Source organism: Lolium perenne, chromosome 2 (genome assembly GCF_019359855.2).
Source record: "Lolium perenne isolate Kyuss_39 chromosome 2, Kyuss_2.0, whole genome shotgun sequence".
In the NCBI taxonomy this organism is placed as follows: Eukaryota; Viridiplantae; Streptophyta; class Magnoliopsida; order Poales; family Poaceae; genus Lolium; species Lolium perenne.
In genome coordinates, this window is record NC_067245.2 from 128,327,506 (window position 1) to 128,350,277 (window position 22,772).

The 22,772-nt window shown below is 40.6% G+C and overlaps 1 protein-coding gene across 1 annotated transcript in view; it reads left to right on the forward strand.

Moving 5' to 3' along the window:
* Positions 1-14,781, forward strand: part of LOC139835599 (uncharacterized) — a 34,880-nt gene extending 20,099 nt beyond the window's left edge. Inside the window, exons 2-3 of the mRNA XM_071825461.1 lie at positions 8,430-8,453; positions 14,265-14,781. Coding sequence (XP_071681562.1) covers positions 8,430-8,453; positions 14,265-14,766 — 526 coding nt within the window. The 3' untranslated portion in view covers positions 14,767-14,781. The remainder of the gene's footprint in view (positions 1-8,429; positions 8,454-14,264) is intronic.
* The last annotated feature ends 7,991 nt before the right edge of the window (positions 14,782-22,772 follow it).

The following is a 22,772-nucleotide window of genomic DNA, read 5'->3' on the forward strand; positions in this document are numbered from 1 at the left end:
GTATTGTAGAGGTATTCATGGATGATTTTTCCATCTATGGGAATTCTTTTGATAATTGCTTGCGAAACCTCGATAAAGTTTTGCAGAGATGTGAAGAAACTAACCTTGTTCTTAATTGGGAGAAATGCCACTTTATGGTTAATGAAGGAATTGTATTGGGACATAAAATTTCCGAGAGAGGTATTGAAGTTGATAGAGCTAAAGTTGAAGCAATTGAGAAGATGCCCTATCCTAGGGATGTAAAAGGTATTCGTAGTGTTCTTGGTCATGCTGGGTTTTATAGGAGGTTTATTAAAGACTTCTCCAAGATTTCAAAGCCTCTTACTAATCTTCTTCAAAAAGATGTACCTTTTGTTTTTGATGATGATTGTAAGGAAGCTTTTGAAACTCTAAAGAAAGCCTTAACAACTGCTCCTATAGTTGAACCTCCTGATTGGAACTTACCATTTGAAATTATGTGTGATGCTAGTGATTTTGCTGTAGGCGCTGTTCTTGGACAGCGAGTAAATAAAAAATTGAATGTTATTCATTATGCTAGTAAAACTCTTGATGCTGCTCAAAGAAATTATGCTACTACTGAAAAAGAATTGTTAGCTGTAGTCTTTGCTTGTGATAAGTTTAGATCTTATATTGTTGATTCAAAAGTTACAATTCATACTGATCATGCTGCAATCAGATACCTAATGCAAAAGAAAGATGCTAAGCCAAGGCTTATTAGATGGGTACTTCTGTTGCAAGAATTTGATTTACATATTGTAGATAGGAAAGGTGTTGATAATCCTGTTGCTGATAATTTGTCTAGATTGGAAAATATTGCTTATGATCCTGTTCCTGTTAATGATAGTTTTCCGAATGAACAATTGGTTGTAATAAAGGTGAGCTCGCGAGACAGTCCTTGGTATGCTGATTATGCTAACTTTATTGTTTCCAAGTACTTGCCTCCAACCTTTTCAGCTCAGCAAAGGAGGAAATTCTTTTATGACTTGAGGCATTATTTGTAGGATGACCCACACTTATATAAAGAAGGAGTGGATGGTATTCTGCGAAGATGTGTTCCCGAATATGAACAACAAGATATATTGAGTAAATGTCATGGTAGTGCTTATGGAGGACATCATGCCGGAGATAGAACCGCACAAAAGGTTCTACAATCAGGTTTTTATTGGCCGACTCTCTTCAAAGATGCAAGGAAGTTTATCTTATCTTGTGATGAATGCCAAAGGGTTGGTAATATCTCCAGACGCAATGAAATGCCTATGAATTATACTCTTGTTATTGAACCGTTTGATTGTTGGGGATTTGACTTCATGGGACCTTTTCCCTCTTTAGAAGGTAACACTCATATACTTGTTGTTGTTGATTATGTTACTAAATGGGTGGAAGCCATACCTACAAAAGGTGCTGATGGTGAGACTTCTTTAAGAATTCTTTTAGATATTATTTTTCCTAGATTTGGAGTTCCTAGATATATTATGACTGATGGAGGTTCTCATTTTATTCATGGTGGTTTTAGAAAAACTCTTGCTAAATATGGTATTAATCATAGAATTGCTTCCGCTTATCATCCTCAAACTAGTGGGCAAGTAGAACTATCAAATAGAGAAATTAAATCTATCTTACAAAAGACTGTTAATAAAACTAGAAAGAATTGGGCTAGTAAATTGAAGGAAGCACTATGGGCTTATAGAACTGCTTATAAAAATCCCATGGGTATGTCACCTTATAAAATGGTTTATGGAAAAGCTTGTCATTTACCTTTAGAACTAGAGCACAAAGCTTATTGGGCTGTTAGAGAGCTAAATAAAGATCCTAAACTAGCCGGTAAAAAGAGGTTGCTGCAATTGAGTTCTCTAGATGAATGGAGAAGTGAAGCTTATGAAAATTCTAAACTCTTTAAAGAGAAAGTTAAAAACTGGCATGATAGAAGGATTATCAAAAGAGAATTTAATATTGGGGATAAAGTCCTATTGTATCGGTCTCGTCTCAGATTCTTTGCAGGGAAATTACTCTCGAAATGGGAAGGACCATATGTTGTTGAGGAGGTGTATCGTTCAGGAGCAATTAAAATTAGCTCTCTCCAAGGCAATGCCACACAAGTGGTGAATGGACAAAGACTCAACCATTATATCTCAGGTGATTCTTACAATGTAGATGTTGATGTTATTCGAGTGGAAACACCGGAGGCTTTCATCAAAGGTCAAATTGACAGTCCGCCAGAACTCGACTTTGAATAGGTAACAGTACTGGTAATGAAAAGTTCGCAATTTACTTTCCGAACAATGTTTTTGCTGTTTTTAGAAAATATGAAAAATTACGAGATCGAAACGGAGTGGAGGAGACGCACGAGGGCGTGCCCTCATAGGCCGGCGCGGCCAGGCCTTGGCCCGCGCCGCCGTATGAGCTGGCCGCCTCGTCGCCTCTTTCCGACTCTGGTTCGACCTGGTACTTTCCTTATGACATACAAATTCCTGCTATATAATCCCCCGGACCCCTGGAGGTCCGTATATCGTTTTCTCGACGTGTTTTGTTTCGAGCTGTTTCTGCCAGGATTTGCTTCGGATCTAGAGCCATCATGTCTTCGTCGGAAACTCCGAAGGACAGCTCCTGCAAGGACGTTGACAACTTGTACATGAACGAGCTGAGGATGCACCCCAAGGAGTTGCTGCTCGTTGATGGAGAGATGCAGATCAAAGATGTCCAGGGTCCTAAAGGAGAAGGAAGCTTGGAAGACATGATGGAGAAGCTAGAACAAGAGGTTTTCAACTACAAGAAGATGGCTGAGCGTGAGGTGGACATCTTCCACAAGATTGTGTCTGAACTTATTGATGCACACGAGAAGGAGACTGCAAAGCTATGGGGCGACATCCTCTTACTTCACGACACCACCAACAAATTCCAAGTTCAACTCTATGACGTTCAGAATCAGAACTGTGAGTATGAAAACAGGTTTAAACACATAAGCTATGCTGCTAGTTTCAGGATTCCCGAGACTAAGATGTCGTTTGTTGATGGAGAGCCTCTTCCTTGGAAATCTGATGATGGGAATTCATCACCACCACCGCCGAAGGAGTAATTCATCATCGGTATTGGCATCCCCTTGGTTTGTTCCAAGCTTGGGGGAGTGCCGCGGTATCACATCATCACTACCTTTTACTTTTTACTATCAAGTAGTGTCATATCATGAGTAGGGAAGTTATCATATAAGATGGGTTGCAGTGTGGAAGTATCTCTCCTTTAGTTGGTTGTCTATGTATCCTTTGGTGTGAGTTATCGTTATAGAATATTAATGAGAAGTCTTATCATTTACATATTGCACATCTTATTTTAGTTTGCAATTCTTATTATATGATTGATCTTGTTATTAGTATGGGTATCACTTTAGGGAGCATTGAATAAATCTATTTGGTTTAGGCAAACTTAGAATTGGTCAATAGCAACAACACTTTGAGGTTTAAGTAGAAAAGAGAAATACATGTAGTTGTTTCATTGTCTTCCTTTCTTGTTAGCTCATAGCTTATTATTCTGAAGTTAAAATTGTTTGTGCTTACAAGGAAGATGCATGATTGTTTCTATCACATGTATATTTGTTTGTTTCCCTCGACTCTTATGCTTGCTAATTAACCTTGCTAGTCAAAGACCTGTACTGAGAGGGAATACTTCTCGTGCATCCAAACCTCAACCCAAACTTATGCCATTTGTGTCCACCATAACTACCTACTACATGGTATTTCCTGCCATTCCAAGTAAATACTTCGTGTGCCACCTTTAAATAATTCAAAATTTATTATCTCTTATTTGTGTCAATGTTTTATAGCTCATGAGGAAGTATGTGGTGTTTTATAGCTCATGGCTTTTGCGAGAGTATTGTAGAGGTATTCATGGATGATTTTTCCGTCTATGGGAATTCTTTTGATAATTGCTTGCGAAACCTCGATAAAGTTTTGCAGAGATGTGAAGAAACTAACCTTGTTCTTAATTGGGAGAAATGCCACTTTATGGTTAATGAAGGAATTGTATTGGGACATAAAATTTCCGAGAGAGGTATTGAAGTTGATAGAGCTAAAGTTGAAGCAATTGAGAAGATGCCCTATCCTAGGGATGTAAAAGGTATTCGTAGTGTTCTTGGTCATGCTGGGTTTTATAGGAGGTTTATTAAAGACTTCTCCAAGATTTCAAAGCCTCTTACTAATCTTCTTCAAAAAGATGTACCTTTTGTTTTTGATGATGATTGTAAGGAAGCTTTTGAAACTCTAAAGAAAGCCTTAACAACTGCTCCTATAGTTGAACCTCCTGATTGGAACTTACCATTTGAAATTATGTGTGATGCTAGTGATTTTGCTGTAGGCGCTGTTCTTGGACAGCGAGTAAATAAAAAATTGAATGTTATTCATTATGCTAGTAAAACTCTTGATGCTGCTCAAAGAAATTATGCTACTACTGAAAAAGAATTGTTAGCTGTAGTCTTTGCTTGTGATAAGTTTAGATCTTATATTGTTGATTCAAAAGTTACAATTCATACTGATCATGCTGCAATCAGATACCTAATGCAAAAGAAAGATGCTAAGCCAAGGCTTATTAGATGGGTACTTCTGTTGCAAGAATTTGATTTACATATTGTAGATAGGAAAGGTGTTGATAATCCTGTTGCTGATAAATTGTCTAGATTGGAAAATATTGCTTATGATCCTGTTCCTGTTAATGATAGTTTTCCGAATGAACAATTGGTTGTAATAAAGGTGAGCTCGCGAGACAGTCCTTGGTATGCTGATTATGCTAACTTTATTGTTTCCAAGTACTTGCCTCCAACCTTTTCAGCTCAGCAAAGGAGGAAATTCTTTTATGACTTGAGGCATTATTTCTAGGATGACCCACACTTATATAAAGAAGGAGTGGATGGTATTCTGCGAAGATGTGTTCCCGAATATGAACAACAAGATATATTGAGTAAATGTCATGGTAGTGCTTATGGAGGACATCATGCCGGAGATAGAACCGCACAAAAGGTTCTACAATCAGGTTTTTATTGGCCGACTCTCTTCAAAGATGCAAGGAAGTTTATCTTATCTTGTGATGAATGCCAAAGGGTTGGTAATATCTCCAGACGCAATGAAATGCCTATGAATTATACTCTTGTTATTGAACCGTTTGATTATTGGGGATTTGACTTCATGGGACCTTTTCCCTCTTTAGAAGGTAACACTCATATACTTGTTGTTGTTGATTATGTTACTAAATGGGTGGAAGCCATACCTACAAAAGGTGCTGATGGTGAGACTTCTTTAAGAATTCTTTTAGATATTATTTTTCCTAGATTTGGAGTTCCTAGATATATTATGACTGATGGAGGTTCTCATTTTATTCATGGTGGTTTTAGAAAAACTCTTGCTAAATATGGTATTAATCATAGAATTGCTTCCGCTTATCATCCTCAAACTAGTGGGCAAGTAGAACTATCAAATAGAGAAATTAAATCTATCTTACAAAAGACTGTTAATAAAACTAGAAAGAATTGGGCTAGTAAATTGAAGGAAGCACTATGGGCTTATAGAACTGCTTATAAAAATCCCATGGGTATGTCACCTTATAAAATGGTTTATGGAAAAGCTTGTCATTTACCTTTAGAACTAGAGCACAAAGCTTATTGGGCTGTTAGAGAGCTAAATAAAGATCCTAAACTAGCCGGTAAAAAGAGGTTGCTGCAATTGAGTTCTCTAGATGAATGGAGAAGTGAAGCTTATGAAAATTCTAAACTCTTTAAAGAGAAAGTTAAAAACTGGCATGATAGAAGGATTATCAAAAGAGAATTTAATATTGGGGATAAAGTCCTATTGTATCGGTCTCGTCTCAGATTCTTTGCGGGAAATTACTCTCGAAATGGGAAGGACCATATGTTGTTGAGGAGGTGTATCGTTCAGAGCAATTAAAATTAGCTCTCTCCAAGGCAATGCCACACAAGTGGTGAATGGACAAAGACTCAACCATTATATCTCAGGTGATTCTTACAATGTAGATGTTGATGTTATTCGAGTGGAAACACCGGAGGCTTTCATCAAAGGTCAAATTGACAGTCCGCCAGAACTCGACTTTGAATAGGTAACAGTACTGGTAATGAAAAGTTCGCAATTTACTTTCCGAACAATGTTTTTGCTGTTTTTAGAAAATATGAAAAATTACGAGATCGAAACGGAGTGGAGGAGACGCACGAGGGCGTGCCCTCATAGGCCGGCGCGGCCAGGCCTTGGCCCGCGCCGCCGTATGAGCTGGCCGCCTCGTCGCCTCTTTCCGACTGCGGTTCGACACAGTACTTTCCTTATGACATACAAATTCCTGCTATATAATCCCCCGGACCCCTGGAGGTCCGTATATCGTTTTCTCGACGTGTTTTGTTTCGAGCTGTTTCTGCCAGGATTTGCTTCGGATCTAGAGCCATCATGTCTTCGTCGGAAACTCCGAAGGACAGCTCCTGCAAGGACGTTGACAACTTGTACATGAACGAGCTGAGGATGCACCCCAAGGAGTTGCTGCTCGTTGATGGAGAGATGCAGATCAAAGATGTCCAGGGTCCTAAAGGAGAAGGAAGCTTGGAAGACATGATGGAGAAGCTAGAACAAGAGGTTTTCAACTACAAGAAGATGGCTGAGCGTGAGGTGGACATCTTCCACAAGATTGTGTCTGAACTTATTGATGCACACGAGAAGGAGACTGCAAAGCTATGGGGCGACATCCTCTCACTTCACGACACCACCAACAAATTCCAAGTTCAACTCTATGACGTTCAGAATCGGAACTGTGAGTATGAAAACAGGTTTAAACACATAAGCTATGCTGCTAGTTTCAGGATTCCCGAGACCAAGATGTCGTTTTTGATGGAGAGCCTCTTCCTTGGAAATCTGATGATGGGAATTCATCACCACCACCGCCGAAGGAGTAATTCATCATCGGTATTGGCATCCCCTTGGTTTGTTCCAAGCTTGGGGGAGTGCCGCGGTATCACATCATCACTACCTTTTACTTTTTACTATCAAGTAGTGTCATATCATGAGTAGGGAAGTTATCATATAAGATGGGTTGCAGTGTGGAAGTATCTCTCCTTTAGTTGGTTGTCTATGTATCCTTTGGTGTGAGTTATCGTTATAGAATATTAATGAGAAGTCTTATCATTTACATATTGCACATCTTATTTTAGTTTGCAATTCTTATTATATGATTGATCTTGTTATTAGTATGGGTATCACTTTTGGGAGCATTGAATAAATCTATTTGGTTTAGGCAAACTTAGAATTGGTCAATAGCAACAACACTTTGAGGTTTAAGTAGAAAAGAGAAATACATGTAGTTGTTTCATTGTCTTCCTTTCTTGTCTGAAGTTAAAATTGTTTGTGCTTACAAGGAAGATGCATGATTGTTTCTATCACATGTATATTTGTTTGTTTCCCTCGACTCTTATGCTTGCTAATTAACCTTGCTAGTCAAAGACCTGTACTGAGAGGGAATACTTCTCGTGCATCCAAACCTCAACCCAAACTTATGCCATTTGTGTCCACCATAACTACCTACTACATGGTATTTCCTGCCATTCCAAGTAAATACTTCGTGTGCCACCTTTAAATAATTCAAAATTTATTATCTCTTATTTGTGTCAATGTTTTATAGCTCATGAGGAAGTATGTGGTGTTTTATCTTTCAATCTTGTTGGGCAACTTTCACCAATGGACTAGTGGCTTCATCCGCTTATCCAATAATTTTGCAAAAAGAGCTGGCAATGGGATTCCCAGTCCCAAATTAATTAACCTAAATAGACACTCTTCCATGGTATGTGATTGTTGGACGGCACCCGAAGGATTCGGTTAGCCATGGCTTGAGAAAGCAAAGGTGGGGAGGAGTGTCATCATAATAAAACTAAAATAAAAGGGCACTCCTTCATGGTATGAGATTGTTGGCAGGCACCCGAAGGATTCGGTTAGCCATGGTTTGTGAAAGAAAGGTTGGAAGGAGTGCCACACAAAAATAAAAATAAAATGGGAGCCGCTCTTTGAAGGTTTGTCTGGCAAGGGGGTTAGAGTACTGATACGCGTACAGCACGCGTCCGTTGGGAACCCCAAGAGGAAGGTGTGATGTGTACAGCAGCAAGTTTTCCCTCAGTAAGAAACCAAGGTTTATCGAACCAGTAGGAGCCAAGAAGCACGTTGAAGGTTGATGGCGGCGAGATGTAGTGCGGCGCAACACCAGGGATTCCGGCGCCAACGTGGAACCTGCACAACACAACCAAAGTACTTTGCCCCAACGAAACAGTGAGGTTGTCAATCTCACCGGCTTGCTGTAACAAAGGATTAGATGTATAGTGTGGATGATGATTGTTTGCAGAGAACAGTAGAACAAGTATTGCAGCAGATTGTATTCAATGTAAAGGAATGGACCGGGGTCCACAGTTCACTAGAGGTGTCTCTCCCATATGATAAATAGCATGTTGGGTGAACAAATTACAGTTGGGCAATTGACAAATAGAGAGGGCATGACCATGCACATACATGATATGATGAGTATTGTGAGATTTAATTGGGAATTACGACAAAGTACATAGACCGCTATCCAGCATGCATCTATGCCTAAAAAGTCCACCTTCAGGTTATCATCCGAACCCCTTCCAGTATTAAGTTGCAAACAACAGACAATTGCATTAAGTATGGTGCGTAATGTAATCAATAACTACATCCTCAGACATAGCATCAATGTTTTATCCCTAGTGGCAACAGCACATCCAAAACCTTAGAGGTTTCTCTCACTCCCCCAGATTCACGGAGACATGAACCCACTATCGAGCATAAATACTCCCTCTTGGAGTTACAAGCATCAACTTGGCCAAAGCATCTACTAGTAACGGAGAGCATGCAAAATCATAAACAACACATAGATTGATAATCAACATCACATAGTATTCTCTATCCATCGGATCCCAACAAACACAACATATAGCATTACAGATAGATGATCTTGATCATGTTAGGCAGCTCACAAGATCCGACAATGAAGCATAATGAGGAGAAGACAACCATCTAGCTACTGCTATGGACCCATAGTCCAGGGGTGAACTACTCACTCATCACTCCGGAGGCGACCATGGCGGTGTAGAGTCCTCCGGGAGATGAATCCCCTCTCCGGCAGGGTGCCGGAGGCGATCTCCTGAATCCCCCGAGATGGGATTGGCAGCGGCGGCGTCTCTGGAAGGTTTTCCATATCGTGGCTCTCTGTACTGGAACTATTATCGACGAAGGCTTATGTAGGCGGAAGGGTAGGTCAGGGGGCGCCACGAGGGCCCCACACGCCAGGGCCGCGTGGCCAGCACCTGGGCCATGCCGCCCTGTTGTGTGGGCGCCTCGTCGCCCCACTTCGTATCTCCTCCGGACTTCTGGAAGCTTCGTGGAAAAATAAGATCCTGGGCATTGATTTCGTCCAATTCCGAGAATATTTCCTTACTAGGATTTCTGAAACCAAAAACAGCAGAAAACAGCAACTAGCTCTTCGGCATCTTGTTAATAGGTTAGTGCCGGAAAATGCATAAATATGACATAAAGTGTGTATAAAACATGTAGGTATTGTCATAAAACAAGCATGGAACATAAGAAATTATCGATACATTGGAGAAGTATCAGCATCCCCAAGCTTAGTTCCTACTCGTCCCGAGTAGGTAAACGATAACAAAGATAATTTCTGAAGTGACATGCCATCATAATCTTGATCAATACTATTGTAAGCACATGTAATGAATGCAGCGATCTGAAGCAATGGTAAAGACAATGATTAAACAATTGAATCATATAGCAAAGACTTTTCATGAATAGTACTTTCAAGACAAGCATCAATAAGTCTTGCATAAGAGTTAACTCATAAAGCAATAAATTCATAGTAAAGGCATTGAAGCAACACAAAGGAAGATTAAGTTTCAGCGGTTGCTTTCAACTTGTAACATGTATACCTCATGGATATTGTCAACATAAAGTAATATAATAAGTGCAATATGCAAGTATGTAGGAATCAATGCACAGTTAACACAAGTGTTTGCTTCTTAAGATGGAAGGAAGTAGGTAAACTGACTCAACATAAAAGTAGAAGAAAGGCCCTTCGCAGAGGGAAGCATCGATTGCTATATTTGTACTAGAGCTTTTGTTTTGAAAACATAAAGAGAGCATAAAAGTAAATTTTGAGAGGTGTTTGTTGTTGTCAACGAATGGTAGTGGGCACTCTAACCCCCTTGCCAGACAAACCTTCAAAGAGCGGCTCCCATGAAACATTTTTATTTTTGGGTGGCACTCCTTCCAACCTTTGCTTTCACAAACCATGGCTAACCGAATCCTCGGGTGGCTGCCAACAATCTCATAACATGAAGGAGTGCCTTTTTATTTAGTTTTATTTAGATGACACTCCTCCCCACCTTTGCTTTCTCAAGCCATGGCTAACCGAATCCTCGGGTGCCGTCCAACAATCACATACCATGGAGGAGTGTCTATTTTTTTGTAAAATTATGAGAGTTAATTAATTGGGACTGGGAATCCCATTGCCAGCTCTTTTTGCAAAATTATTGGATAAGCGGATGAAGCCACTAGTCCATTGGTGAAAGTTGCCCAACAAGATTGAAAGATAAACACGACATACTTCCTCATGAGCTATAAAACATTGACACAAATCAGAGATGATAAATTTTGAAGTGTTTAAAGATAGCACTCAAGCAATTTACTTTGGAATGGCAGAGAAATACCATGTAGTAGGTAGGTATGGTGGACACAAATGGCATATTTATTGGCTCAAGGATTTGGATGCACGAGAAGTAATCCCTCTCAATACAAGGCTTAGGCTAGCAAGGTTATTTGAAGCAAACACAAGTATGAACCGGTACAGCAAAACTCCCATAAAAACATATTGTAAGCATTATAAGACTCTACACTGTCTTCCTTGTTGTTCAAACCCTTACTAGAAAATATCTAGACCTTAGAGAGACCAATCATGCAAACCAAATTTAGCAAGCTCTATGTATTTCTTCACTAATGGGTGCAAAGTATATGATGCAAGAGCTTAAACATGATCCTTATGAGCACAACAATTGCCAAGTATCAAATTATTCAAGACATTCTACCAATTACCACATGTAGCATTTCCCGTTTCCAACCATATAACAATTAACGAAGCAGTTTTAACCTTCGCCATGAACATTATGAGTAAAGCCTAAGGACATATTTGTCCATATGCAACAGCGGAGCGTGTCTCTCTCCCACACAATGAATGCTAGGATCCAACTTTATTCAAACAAAACAAAAACAAAAACAAACAGACGCTCCAAGTAAAGCACATAAGATGTGACGGAATAAAAATATAGTTTCACTAGAGGAACCTGATAATGTTGTCGATGAAGAAGGGGATGCCTTGGGCATCCCCAAGCTTAGATGCTTGAGTCTTCTTGAAATATGCAGGGATGAACCACGGGGGCATCCCCAAGCTTAGAGCTTTCACTCTCCTTGATCATATTGTATCATCCTCCTCTCTTGATCCTTGAAAACTTCCTCCACACCAAACTCAAAACAACTCATTAGAGGGTTAGTGCATAATCAAAATTCACATGTTCAGAGGTGACATAATCATTCTTAACACTTTTGGACATTGCACAAAGCTACTGAAAGTTAATGGAATAAAGAAATCCATCAAACATAGCAAAACAGGCAATGCGAAATAAAAGGCAGAATCTGTCAAAACAGAACAGTCCGTAAAGACGAATTTTTAAGGTGCACCAGACTTCCTCAGATGAAAATGCTCAAATCGAATGAAAGTTGCGTACATATCTGAGGATCACTCACGTAAATTGGCAGAATTTTCTGAGTTACCTACAGAGCCTACTGCTCAAATTCGTGACAGAAAGAAATCTGTTTCTGCGCAGTAATCCAAATCTAGTATGAACCTTACTATCAAAGACTTTACTTGGCAGAAAAATGCAGCAAAATTAAGATAAGGAGAGGTTGCTACAGTAGTAACAACTTCCAAGACTCAAATATAAAACAAAAGTGCTGTAGTAAAATCATGGGTTGTCTCCCATAAGCGCTTTTCTTTAACGCCTTTCGGCTAGGCGCAGAAAGTGTGTATCAAGTATTATCAAGAGATGATGCGTCAATAGCGGGGTTCGGAGTTTTCTCAACTATGCATTGTATCTTATCTATGTAAGTTTCAGAGGCTCCCTTTTCATTAGTCTTAGGCTTGCTATTCTCATCAAACAAATTTTCGGGAACAAGCCAAGCATAGTTATTTTCTAGTGCCTCGCACATTCCTAAGAGCTTGCAAGGTATTGATGTTTTAATACCCCCCTCATAATTAACTTGATTAGTGTACTTTTGTCTATCTTTTTCCATATTTTCAAGGATACTAGCAAAGTTGGTATAAGAGCCAAGCATATTATATTTAGTAAAGACTTTTCTAGCTTCTCTTGCTATACCCCCAAATTCTTTAAGAAGGGTTTCTAATACAAAATCTTTCTTTTCTCCTTCTTCCATATCACTGAGTGTAAGAAACATATGTTGAATCACGGGATTGAGATTAACAAATCTAGCTTCTAACGCGTGTACTAAAGAAGCAACAGCAATTTCATAAGTAGGAGCAAGTTCTACCAAGTGTCTATCTTCAAAATCTTCAACCGTACTAATATGAGTGAAAAAATCTTCTATATTATCTTTCCCAAGGATAGACCCTCGGCCTACCGGTACGTCTTTAAGAATAAACTTAGGAGGAAACATGATGAAATAAGTAAAGTAAATGCAAGTAACTAATTTTTTTGTGTTTTTAATATGGAGGACGCAAACAAGATAGCAAATAAAGTAAAGCTAGCAACTAATTTTTTTTGTATTTTGTTTTAGTGCAGCAAACAAAGAAGTAAATAAAAATAAAGCAAGACAAACAACAAAGTAAAGAGATTGGAAGTGGAGACTCCCCTTGCAGCGTGTCTTGATCTCCTCGGCAACGGCGCCAGAAAAAGAGCTGTTGACGTGGGAGTTGAAAATCTTTGTGGTGTAACTTTTCTACGTTCCCCGGCAACGGCGCCAAAAAAAGAGCTTGATACGCGTACAGCACGCATCCGTTGGGAACCCCAAGAGGAAGGTGTGATGCGTACAGCGGCAAGTTTTCCCTCAGTAAGAAACCAAGGTTTATCGAACCAGTAGGAGCCAAGAAGCACGTTGAAGGTTGATGGCGGCGAGATGTAGTGCGGCGCAACACCAGGGATTCCGACGCCAACGTGGAACCTGCAGAACACAACCAAAGTACTTTGCCCCAACGAAACAGTGAGGTTGTCAATCTCACCGGCTTGCTGTAACAAAGGATTAGATGTATAGTGTGGATGATGATTGTTTGCAGAGAACAGTAGAACAAGTATTGTGATGCGTGTAGTTGACACGTCCGTTGGGAACCCCAAGAGGAAGGTGTGATGCGCACAGCGGCAAGTTTCCCTCAGTAAGAAACCAAGGTTTAATCGAACCAGTAGGAGTCAAGAAGCACGTTGAAGGTTGATGGCGGCGGGATGTAGTGCGGCGCAACACCAGAGATTCCGGAGCCAACGTGGAACCTGCACAACACAACCAAAGTACTTTGCCCCAACGAAACAGTGAGGTTGTCAATCTCACCGGCTTGCTGTAACAGAGGATTAACCGTATTGTGTGGAAGATGATTGTTTGCAGAAAACAGTAGAACAGTATTGCAGTAGATTGTATTTCAGTAAAGAGAATTGGACCGGGGTCCACAGTTCACTAGAGGTGTCTCTCCCATCTCTACTACTTATAAAGGCACGAAGTGCCGTAGGAAAATTAAATCTCAGCCATCTATCCACCAAGATCTAACAGTCGAGATTGATTTCTTCTCCCCACCCCGAAGACTAATTTTCGCACATACACCAGGCCACGCTCGCCATCTGCACTTAGAAACAAATCCCCACCGTGTTAGATCCAAAAATCACGCATATTAACTGCCCCGCACGTCCCCTTTCTCCTCTGATGGACACTTTCCTTATTCCTGGAGATCAGATCTTGAGGAGATTCTGTTCCCTCCGGCGCCGTCTCCACCACGAGATCTACCGATCAACTCTCACATGGACGAGATGGATTGGACGCCGCCGGCAGCTCCGCCACACATCGGCGCGTCCCCGCTCCCATGCCCATCCCAATCACCGCCCCAGCTGCTGCTGCTCCGTCCACTACCACCTTCTGCTGCCCCACCCAACCACCGCCGCCCATCTCCTCCCTGCCCGACGACCTCATCCTGGAGTGCCTCGTCCGCGTGCCGCGAGCCTCCCTCCCGCCGCTCCCCGCCGTCTGCCGCCGCTTCGCCGACCTCCTCGCGTCCCACGCCTTCCTCCAGCTCCGCCGCGCGCGCGGCCTGCTCCAGCCGTCCCTGCTCGCCCTCTCCGTCTCCGACCACGCCGGCGCCGCCTTCGCCCAGGCCCTGCTCCACTTCCGCCCAGGCCAGCCGCCGCACGTCCAGGTCTCCGCGCTCCCGCTCCCGCCGGCCCTGCATCGGCGGATACACAATCCAGATGGACCCCTTCGCCTCGTGCTTCCCCGCTGGCGAACGGACGCCGCCGCCGCCGAGACCGACCGTCTTAGCCACATCCCGATCGATAACCGCCGCGGAGGACTGCCATCCTCTCTCTACCGCTGCACCTCCCGCATCTTTGTCTCTTCAGCAATTACACACGTACCACATTCTCCTGGAAAGTGCATCCAAGAGGTAAATTCTTCCTAGAACTATGTATTCTGCTTGCATGGTATAGGGCTTGTACGGTGTAGTTCTTGGGATGTGTCATTGACATTGAGAATAAGTAGGTACTCAATGGGATGTCAAATTGAGATTGAAACTAGCTAATTGCAGGTTCATGTTGCAATTTTATTTGCATAATGGCTTAATGCATGGTGTAGATAAAAATGTGAGGATTTTAGTAATATATTTTTACAATTATTGTAGTACTGTAGCAGCATCCCTCACCAAGATGACTACAACGCGGGTTTTGGGCAACAAACATCGCTCCTCAATATGACGTGCCCGCTGTTGCCTGGTTCCGTGACTGCCGCCATTTGCTCCTCAATGACGCGGTACTTCTGCCATTTCCTTGGTACTTCTCTTCAATCATAACCACGTGGATGGATATGTCTGTCAAATTGATGTGCATTATTCTCACAGATTAACACATGCATGGAGAGTTTCAGTTTCAGATTGGTGTACAGTATACTGAACATGGATATCGTGTGGTTGAGTTCTCACAGGCAGTATTCGCAAGGATGTTCGTCAAGATGGATAACCACAGGCAATTGTAATAATAATCTGATCACATATACATGAGCCTTCTCTGCATTGTTCGTGCTTGGTCAAGCTGAATGTTTTTGTATGATATTAAGATGTGCAAAGGGCATCAAAATGATTATGATACCGAAGGTGCTAGGGACATAGTTCTATTATTGATCAGTTTAGTTCCCTGTTTTTTTTCTGCATGTCATTGACTGTATAGGGCTTCTCTGAATAGCCTTCTTTCATAATGCAGGAAAACAACACGAGTGAAAAGATTTATCTAAAAGATAATCTAGAATTTTGTTGGCGATGATGAAAGTCTTTGCAACACATTAGGTGTAAAGTTCAAATTCAGATTCTAAACTATTTTCTAGCTGTTATTTGTCGTTCAGACTATATGTAATGATAAACTGAAAGATTAGTACATGAACTGGAAATTTTTCTATTGTATTGCTTAGGCATTTCTATTTGTTATGGATGTATTCCGCTTAGATTGGACCTTGGAGCCGACAAGCTACAGTTGTATATATGTATTTGATGTTCACCTACATTTGTTTAGGGTCGCCGCCATCCTCACGCCTCAGGTCGCCAGGGCAGTCTGGACATGGGAGATGGGCTCATGATATCAGCGTATTTCAGAGAATTGTTGAGCTATAAAGATAGCGAGAAATTTTTGTTTCGAGGTGCAGCGTGATGCTTTCAGTGAAAGGATGGAGAAGAATTTGTAAATGGCAAAGGCGTCGTGAAGGACATGAGGTATGAGGTAAACATTCGTGTTTGTGTTACCATGTGCGATTATGTTAGACTGTATTGTTAAAACAGAGAATAATTTATTTAGTTCTTTGATATAACTTAGTACTGGATTATGGTCTCTCATGTGTGAACCAACTCTTTCATTTTGTCTGTTTGGAACTGGATATGGAGATGATGCATTCGGACATATATATACATGCAGGTCTGACATTTTCTCAAGGCAAAATCTCTGCAGTCCGGCAATGTCTTTTTTTTTCACAATTTTGTGAATGACACATACTCTTCTAATGCTCTAACTTGTTTTTTTTTATTTTTCTTGGAAATGAAATGAGACCTCGACCTCCCTCACATGCCAAGTGCCTCCACTTCAGTTTGGTTCCTGGTTATCATTTGTCAACTTCACTGAAATCAAAAGAATGCTAGGAGACAAATGGAGATAAGTTAAACGACTGCTTAGCTTACAGATGGATGAGGCAAGGTCCAACAACGACATGATCTCGAACATTTGATCATCTCTACTACCACCCATGCTAAATGTAGACATTATATGATGAAAGCAATTGATCATGCTGTATATAAGGATTTATGATTGACATAAGGAGTTTCATTACCTGGGATTTTTATAATAGTGAGCACAGTAACTTATTTGGATATCTTGTGTTGGCTTAATTGAACAACCCAATGCTGTCCTTTTTACAGAAGTGTTGTAAAGCTTTGCTACTCATTAATGAGCACAAGCTTAATTGTTGTAAAAGATAACATGTGGGAAGAATAGGTATTTCTATATGCTGTAAACAGATCTTCTTTTATTTGAAGAAAGAATACAGTACCTACAAATTTCGGACAAATTGTGCTAATGATTATATATAGGTATTAAATTCAAATGGATTGTATTTATTGAAACAAACGTGCGTTGCACGTGCACTGCTACTAGTAAGATAAACAGCATGTTGGGTGAACAAATTACAGTTGGGCAATTGACAAATAAAGAGGGCATGACCATGCACATACATATTATGATGAGTATAGTGAGATTTAATTGGGAATTACGACAAAGTACATAGACTGCTATCCAGCATGCATCTATGCCTAAAAAGTCCACCTTCAGGTTATCATCCGAACCCCCTCCAGTATTAAGTTGCTAACAACAGACAATTGCATTAAGTATTGCGCGTAATGTAATCAGTGACTACATCCTCGAACATAGCACCAATGTTTTATCCCTAGTGGCAACAGCACATCCATAATCTTAGAGATTTCTGTCACTTCCCGCATTCACGGAGACATGAACCCACTATCGAGCATAAATACTCCCTCTTGGAGTTACAAGCATCTACTTGGCCAGAGCATCTACTAGTAACGGAGAGCATGCAAGATCATAAACAACACATAGACATAACTTTGATAATCAACATAACAAGTATTCTCTATTCATCGGATCCCAACAAACACAACATATAGAATTACAGATAGATGATCTTGATCATGTTCGGCAGCTCACAAGACCCGACAATTAAGCACAATGGGGAGAAGACAACCATCTAGCTACTGCTATGGACCCATAGTCCTGGGGTGAACTACTCACTCATCACTCCGGAGGCGACCATGGCGGTGAAGAGTCCACCGGGAGATGATTCCCCTCTCCGGCAGGGTGCCGGAGGCGATCTCCTGAATCCCCCGAGATGGGATTGGCGGCGGCGGCGTCTCTGGAAGGTTTTCCGTATCGTGGCTCTCGGTACTGGGGGTTTCGCGATGGAGGCTTTAAGTAGGCGGAAGGGCAGGTCAGGGGGCCACACGAGGGCCCCACACCACAGGTCGGCGCGGCCAAGGGCCAGGCCGCGCCGCCCTAGGGTTTGGCCGCCTCGTGGCCCCACTTCGTCTCCTCTTCGGTCTTCTGGAAGCTTCGTGGCAAAATAGGACCCTGGGCGTTGATTTCGTCCAATTCCGAGAATATTTTGTTACTAGGATTTCTAAAACCAAAAACAGCAGAAAGCAGCAACTGTCTCTTCGGCATCTTGTTAATAGGTTAGTTCCATAAAATGCACGAATATGACATAAAGTGTGCATAAAACATGTAGATATCATCAATAATGTGGCGTGGAACACAAGAAATTATCGATACGTCGGAGACGTATCAGCATCCCCAAGCTTAGTTCTGCTCGTCCCGAGCAGGTAAAACGATAACAAAGATAATTTCTGGAGTGACATGCCATCATAACCTTGATCATACTATTTGTAAAGCATAGGTAGTGAATGCAGCGATCAAAACAATGTAAATGACATGAGTAAACAAGTGAATCATATAGCAAAGACTTTTCATGAATAGTACTTCAAGACAAGCATCAATAAGTCTTGCATAAGAGTTAACTCATAAAGCAATAAATCAAAGTAAAGGTATTGAAGCAACACAAATGAAGATTAAGTTTCAGCGGTTGCTTTCAACTTATAACATGTATATCTCATGGATAATTGTCAACATAGAGTAATATAATAAGTGCAATATGCAAGTATGTAGGAATCAATGCACAGTTCACACAAGTGTTTGCTTCTTGGGGTGGAGAGAAATAGGTGAACTGACTCAACAATAAAAGTAGAAGAATGGTCCTTCAAAAAGGAAAGCATCGATTGCTATATTTGTGCTAGAGCTTTTATTTTGAAAACATGAAACAATTTTGTCAACGGTAGTAATAAAGCATATGAGTTATGTAAATTATATCTTACAAGTTGCAAGCCTCATGCATAGTATACTAATAGTGCCCGCACCTTGTCCTAATTAGCTTGGACTACCGGATCATCGCAATACACATGTTTTAACCAAGTGTCACAATGGGGTACCTCCATGCCGCCTGTACAAAGGTCTAAGGAGAAAGCTCGCATTTTGGATTTCTCGCTTTTGATTATTCTCAACTTAGACATCCATACCGGGACAACATGAAAAACAGATAATGGACTCCTCTTTAATGCATAAGCATGTGACAACAATTATTATTCTCATATGAGATTGAGGATATATGTCCAAAACTGAAACTTCCACCATGAATCATGGCTTTAGTTAGCGGCCCAATGTTCTTCTCTAACAATATGCATGCTTAACCATAAGGTGGTAGATCTCTCTTACTTCAGACAAGATGGACATGCATAGCAACTCACATGATATTCAACAAAGAATAGTTGATGGCGTCCCCAGAAACATGGTTATCGCACAACAAGCAACTTAATAAGAGATAAAGTGCATAAGTACATATTCAATACCACAATAGTTTTTAAGCTATTTGTCCCATGAGCTATATATTGTAAAGGTGAAGAGTGGAAATTTAAAGGTAGCACTCAAGCAATATACTTTGGAATGGCGGAGAAATACCATGTAGTAGGTAGGTATGGTGGACACAAATGGCATAGTGGTTGGCTCAAGGATTTTGGATGCATGAGAAGTATTCCCTCTCGATACAAGGTTTAGGCTAGCAAGGTTATTTGAAACAAACACAAGGATGAAGCGGTACAGCAAAACTCACATAAAAGACATATTGTAAACATTATAAGAATCTACACCGTCTTCCTTGTTGTTCAAACTCAATACTAGAAATTATCTAGACTTTAGAGAGACCAAATATGCAAACCAAATTTTAGCATGCTCTATGTATTTCTTCATTAATGGGTGCAAAGCATATGATGCAAGAGCTTAAACATGACCACAACAATTGCCAAGTATCACATTATCCAAGACATTTTAGCAATTTACTACATGTATCATTTTCCAATTCCAACCATATAACAATTTAACGAAGAAGAAACATCGCCAAGAATATTATGAGTAAAGCCTAAGGACATACTTGTCCATATGCAACAGCAGAGCGTGTCTCTCTCCCATACAATGAATGCTAGGATCCATTTTATTCAAACAAAACAAAAAACAAAAACAAACCGACGCTCCAAGCAAAGCACATAAGATGTTACGGAATAAAAATATAGTTTCAGGGGGGGGAACCTGATAAAGTTGTCGATGAAGAAGGGGATGCCTTGGGCATCCCCAAGCTTAGACGCTTGAGTCTTCTTAGAATATGCAGGGGTGAACCACCGGGGCATCCCCAAGCTTAGAGCTTTCACTCTCCTTGATCATGTTGTATCATCTCCCTCTCTTGATCCTTGAAAACTTCCTCCACACCAAACTTAGAACAACTCATTAGAGGGTTAGTGCACAATCAAAATATACATGTTCAGAGGTGACATAATCATTCTTAACACTTCTGGACATTGCACAAAGCTACTGAAATTCAATGGAATCGAAATATCCATCGAACATAACAAAACTGGCAATGCGAAATAAAAGGCAGAATCTGTCAAAAACAGAACAGTTCGTATTGACGAATTTTATCGAGGCACCAGACTTGCTCAAATGAAAATGCTCAAATTGAATGAAAGTTGCGTACATATCTGAGGATCACTCACGTAAATTGTCATAATTTTCTGAGTTACCTACAGAGAAAACAGCCCAGATTCGTGACAGCAAAGAAATCTGTTTCTGTGCAGTAATCCAAATCTAGTATGAACTTTACTATCAACGACTTTACTTGGCACAATAAAACACTAAACTAAGATAAGGAGAGGTTGCTACAGTAGTAAACAACTTCCAAGACACAAAATAAAAACAAAGTACTGTAGTAAAAACATGGGTTGTCTCCCATAAGCGCTTTTCTTTAACGCCTTTCAGCTAGGCGCAGAAAGTGTGTATCAAGTATTATCAAGAGACGGTGTGTCGACCTTACCTTGGGCTTTACCCTTACCTTTCTTGTTGTTTTTCTTTCCCTTTGATTTAGGAAATATATGATTCCCCCCCGGTATAGAGGTGAATTCTAGGGTGCCTTCTCCCACATCTATGACTGCTCCCAATAGTTTCAGCAGGGATCTTCCGAGTGCGATTTTTCCTGTCCCTACAAATTCAATAACAAGATAATCAATGGATATTGTTCTTCCAAGAATAGTTGTATGCACACCTGCGGCTATTCCCTTAGGAATTATAACAGAGTTATCAATGAGAGTTATTTCTTCTCCTCCTTCATCAACTCCCCAAAGTTTCAAAGATTTATAAATGCTCTCAGGTATAAGGCAAAATTCAGACATAATATCACAGTTGGCATGAAGAGTTTGATCACCGATAACAATTTTAACAGTAGGATCCCATAATGAAGGTTTAGAGTTCACTAAAACTTGTTCAAGACGATTACGAACATGGTGATAGTTGTCATCCAAGCGAGATGTACTTATCTCGAGATTGTTTAATCTATTATAAATGCTAATAAGGGCTGAATCAAAGTTATTAGCTGAATCATGTGATGCAACCAACTTATTTATGGCATTAAAAGCTTGATCCCCATTGCAATGAAGGAAATCTCCTCCCACTAAAGTATCCAAAGCATATCTATAGCGAACCATAAGACCAAAATAAAAATTACTAAGGAGCAAACTTAGAGTCATTTGAGGTTCAGTTTTACGATAAGAAGTAAAAATTCTAGACCAAGCATCCTTAAAACTCTCCTCATCCCCTTGTTTAAAAGTGAAGACTAATTCTTTAGGCGAAGAAGTAACAGGTTCAGAGCTAGACATGGTAACAAAAGTAACTAATTTTTTTGTATTTTTAATATAGAGTGCAAGATAGTAAATAAAGCAAACTAGATAAAGTAAATGCAAGTAACTAATTTTTTGTGTGTTTTTGATATAGCAAACAAGATAGCAAAATAAAGTAAAACTAGCAACTAATTTTTTTGTATTTTGATTTAGTGCAGCAAACAAAGTAGTAAATAAAACTAAGCAAGACAAAAACAAAGTAAAGAGATTGGAAAGTGGAGACTCCCCTTGCAGCGTGTCTTGATTTACCCGGCAACGGCGCCAGAAATTTGCTTGATGCGTGTAGTTGACACGTCCGTTGGGAACCCCAAGAGGAAGGTGTGATGCGCACAGCGGCAAGTTTCCCTCAGTAAGAAACCAAGGTTTAATCGAACCAGTAGGAGTCAAGAAGCACGTTGAAGGTTGATGGCGGCGGGATGTAGTGCGGCGCAACACCAGAGATTCCGGCGCCAACGTGGAACCTGCACAACACAACCAAAGTACTTTGCCCCAACGAAACAGTGAGGTTGTCAATCTCACCGGCTTGCTGTAACAAAGGATTAACCGTATTGTGTGGAAGATGATTGTTTGCAGAAAACAGTAGAACAGTATTGCAGTAGATTGTATTTCAAGAAGAGAATTGGACCGGGGTCCATAGTTCACTAGAGGTGTCTCTCCCATAAGATAAACAGCATGTTGGGTGAACAAATTACAGTTGGGCAATTGACAAATAAAGAGGGCATGACCATGCACATACATATTATGATGAGTATAGTGAGATTTAATTGGGCATTACGACAAAGTACATAGACCGCTATCCAAAGATGCATCTATGCCTAAAAAGTCCACCTTCGGGTTATCATCCGAACCCCCTCCGGTATTAAGTTGCTAACAACAGACAATTGCATTAAGTATTGCGCGTAATGTAATCAGTGACTACATCCTCGAACATAGCACCAATGTTTTATCCCTAGTGGCAACAGCACATCCATAATCTTAGAGATTTCTGTCACTTCCCCAGATTCACGGAGACATGAACCCACTATCGAGCATAAATACTCCCTCCTGGAGTTACAAGCATCTACTTGGCCAGAGCATCTACTAGTAACGGA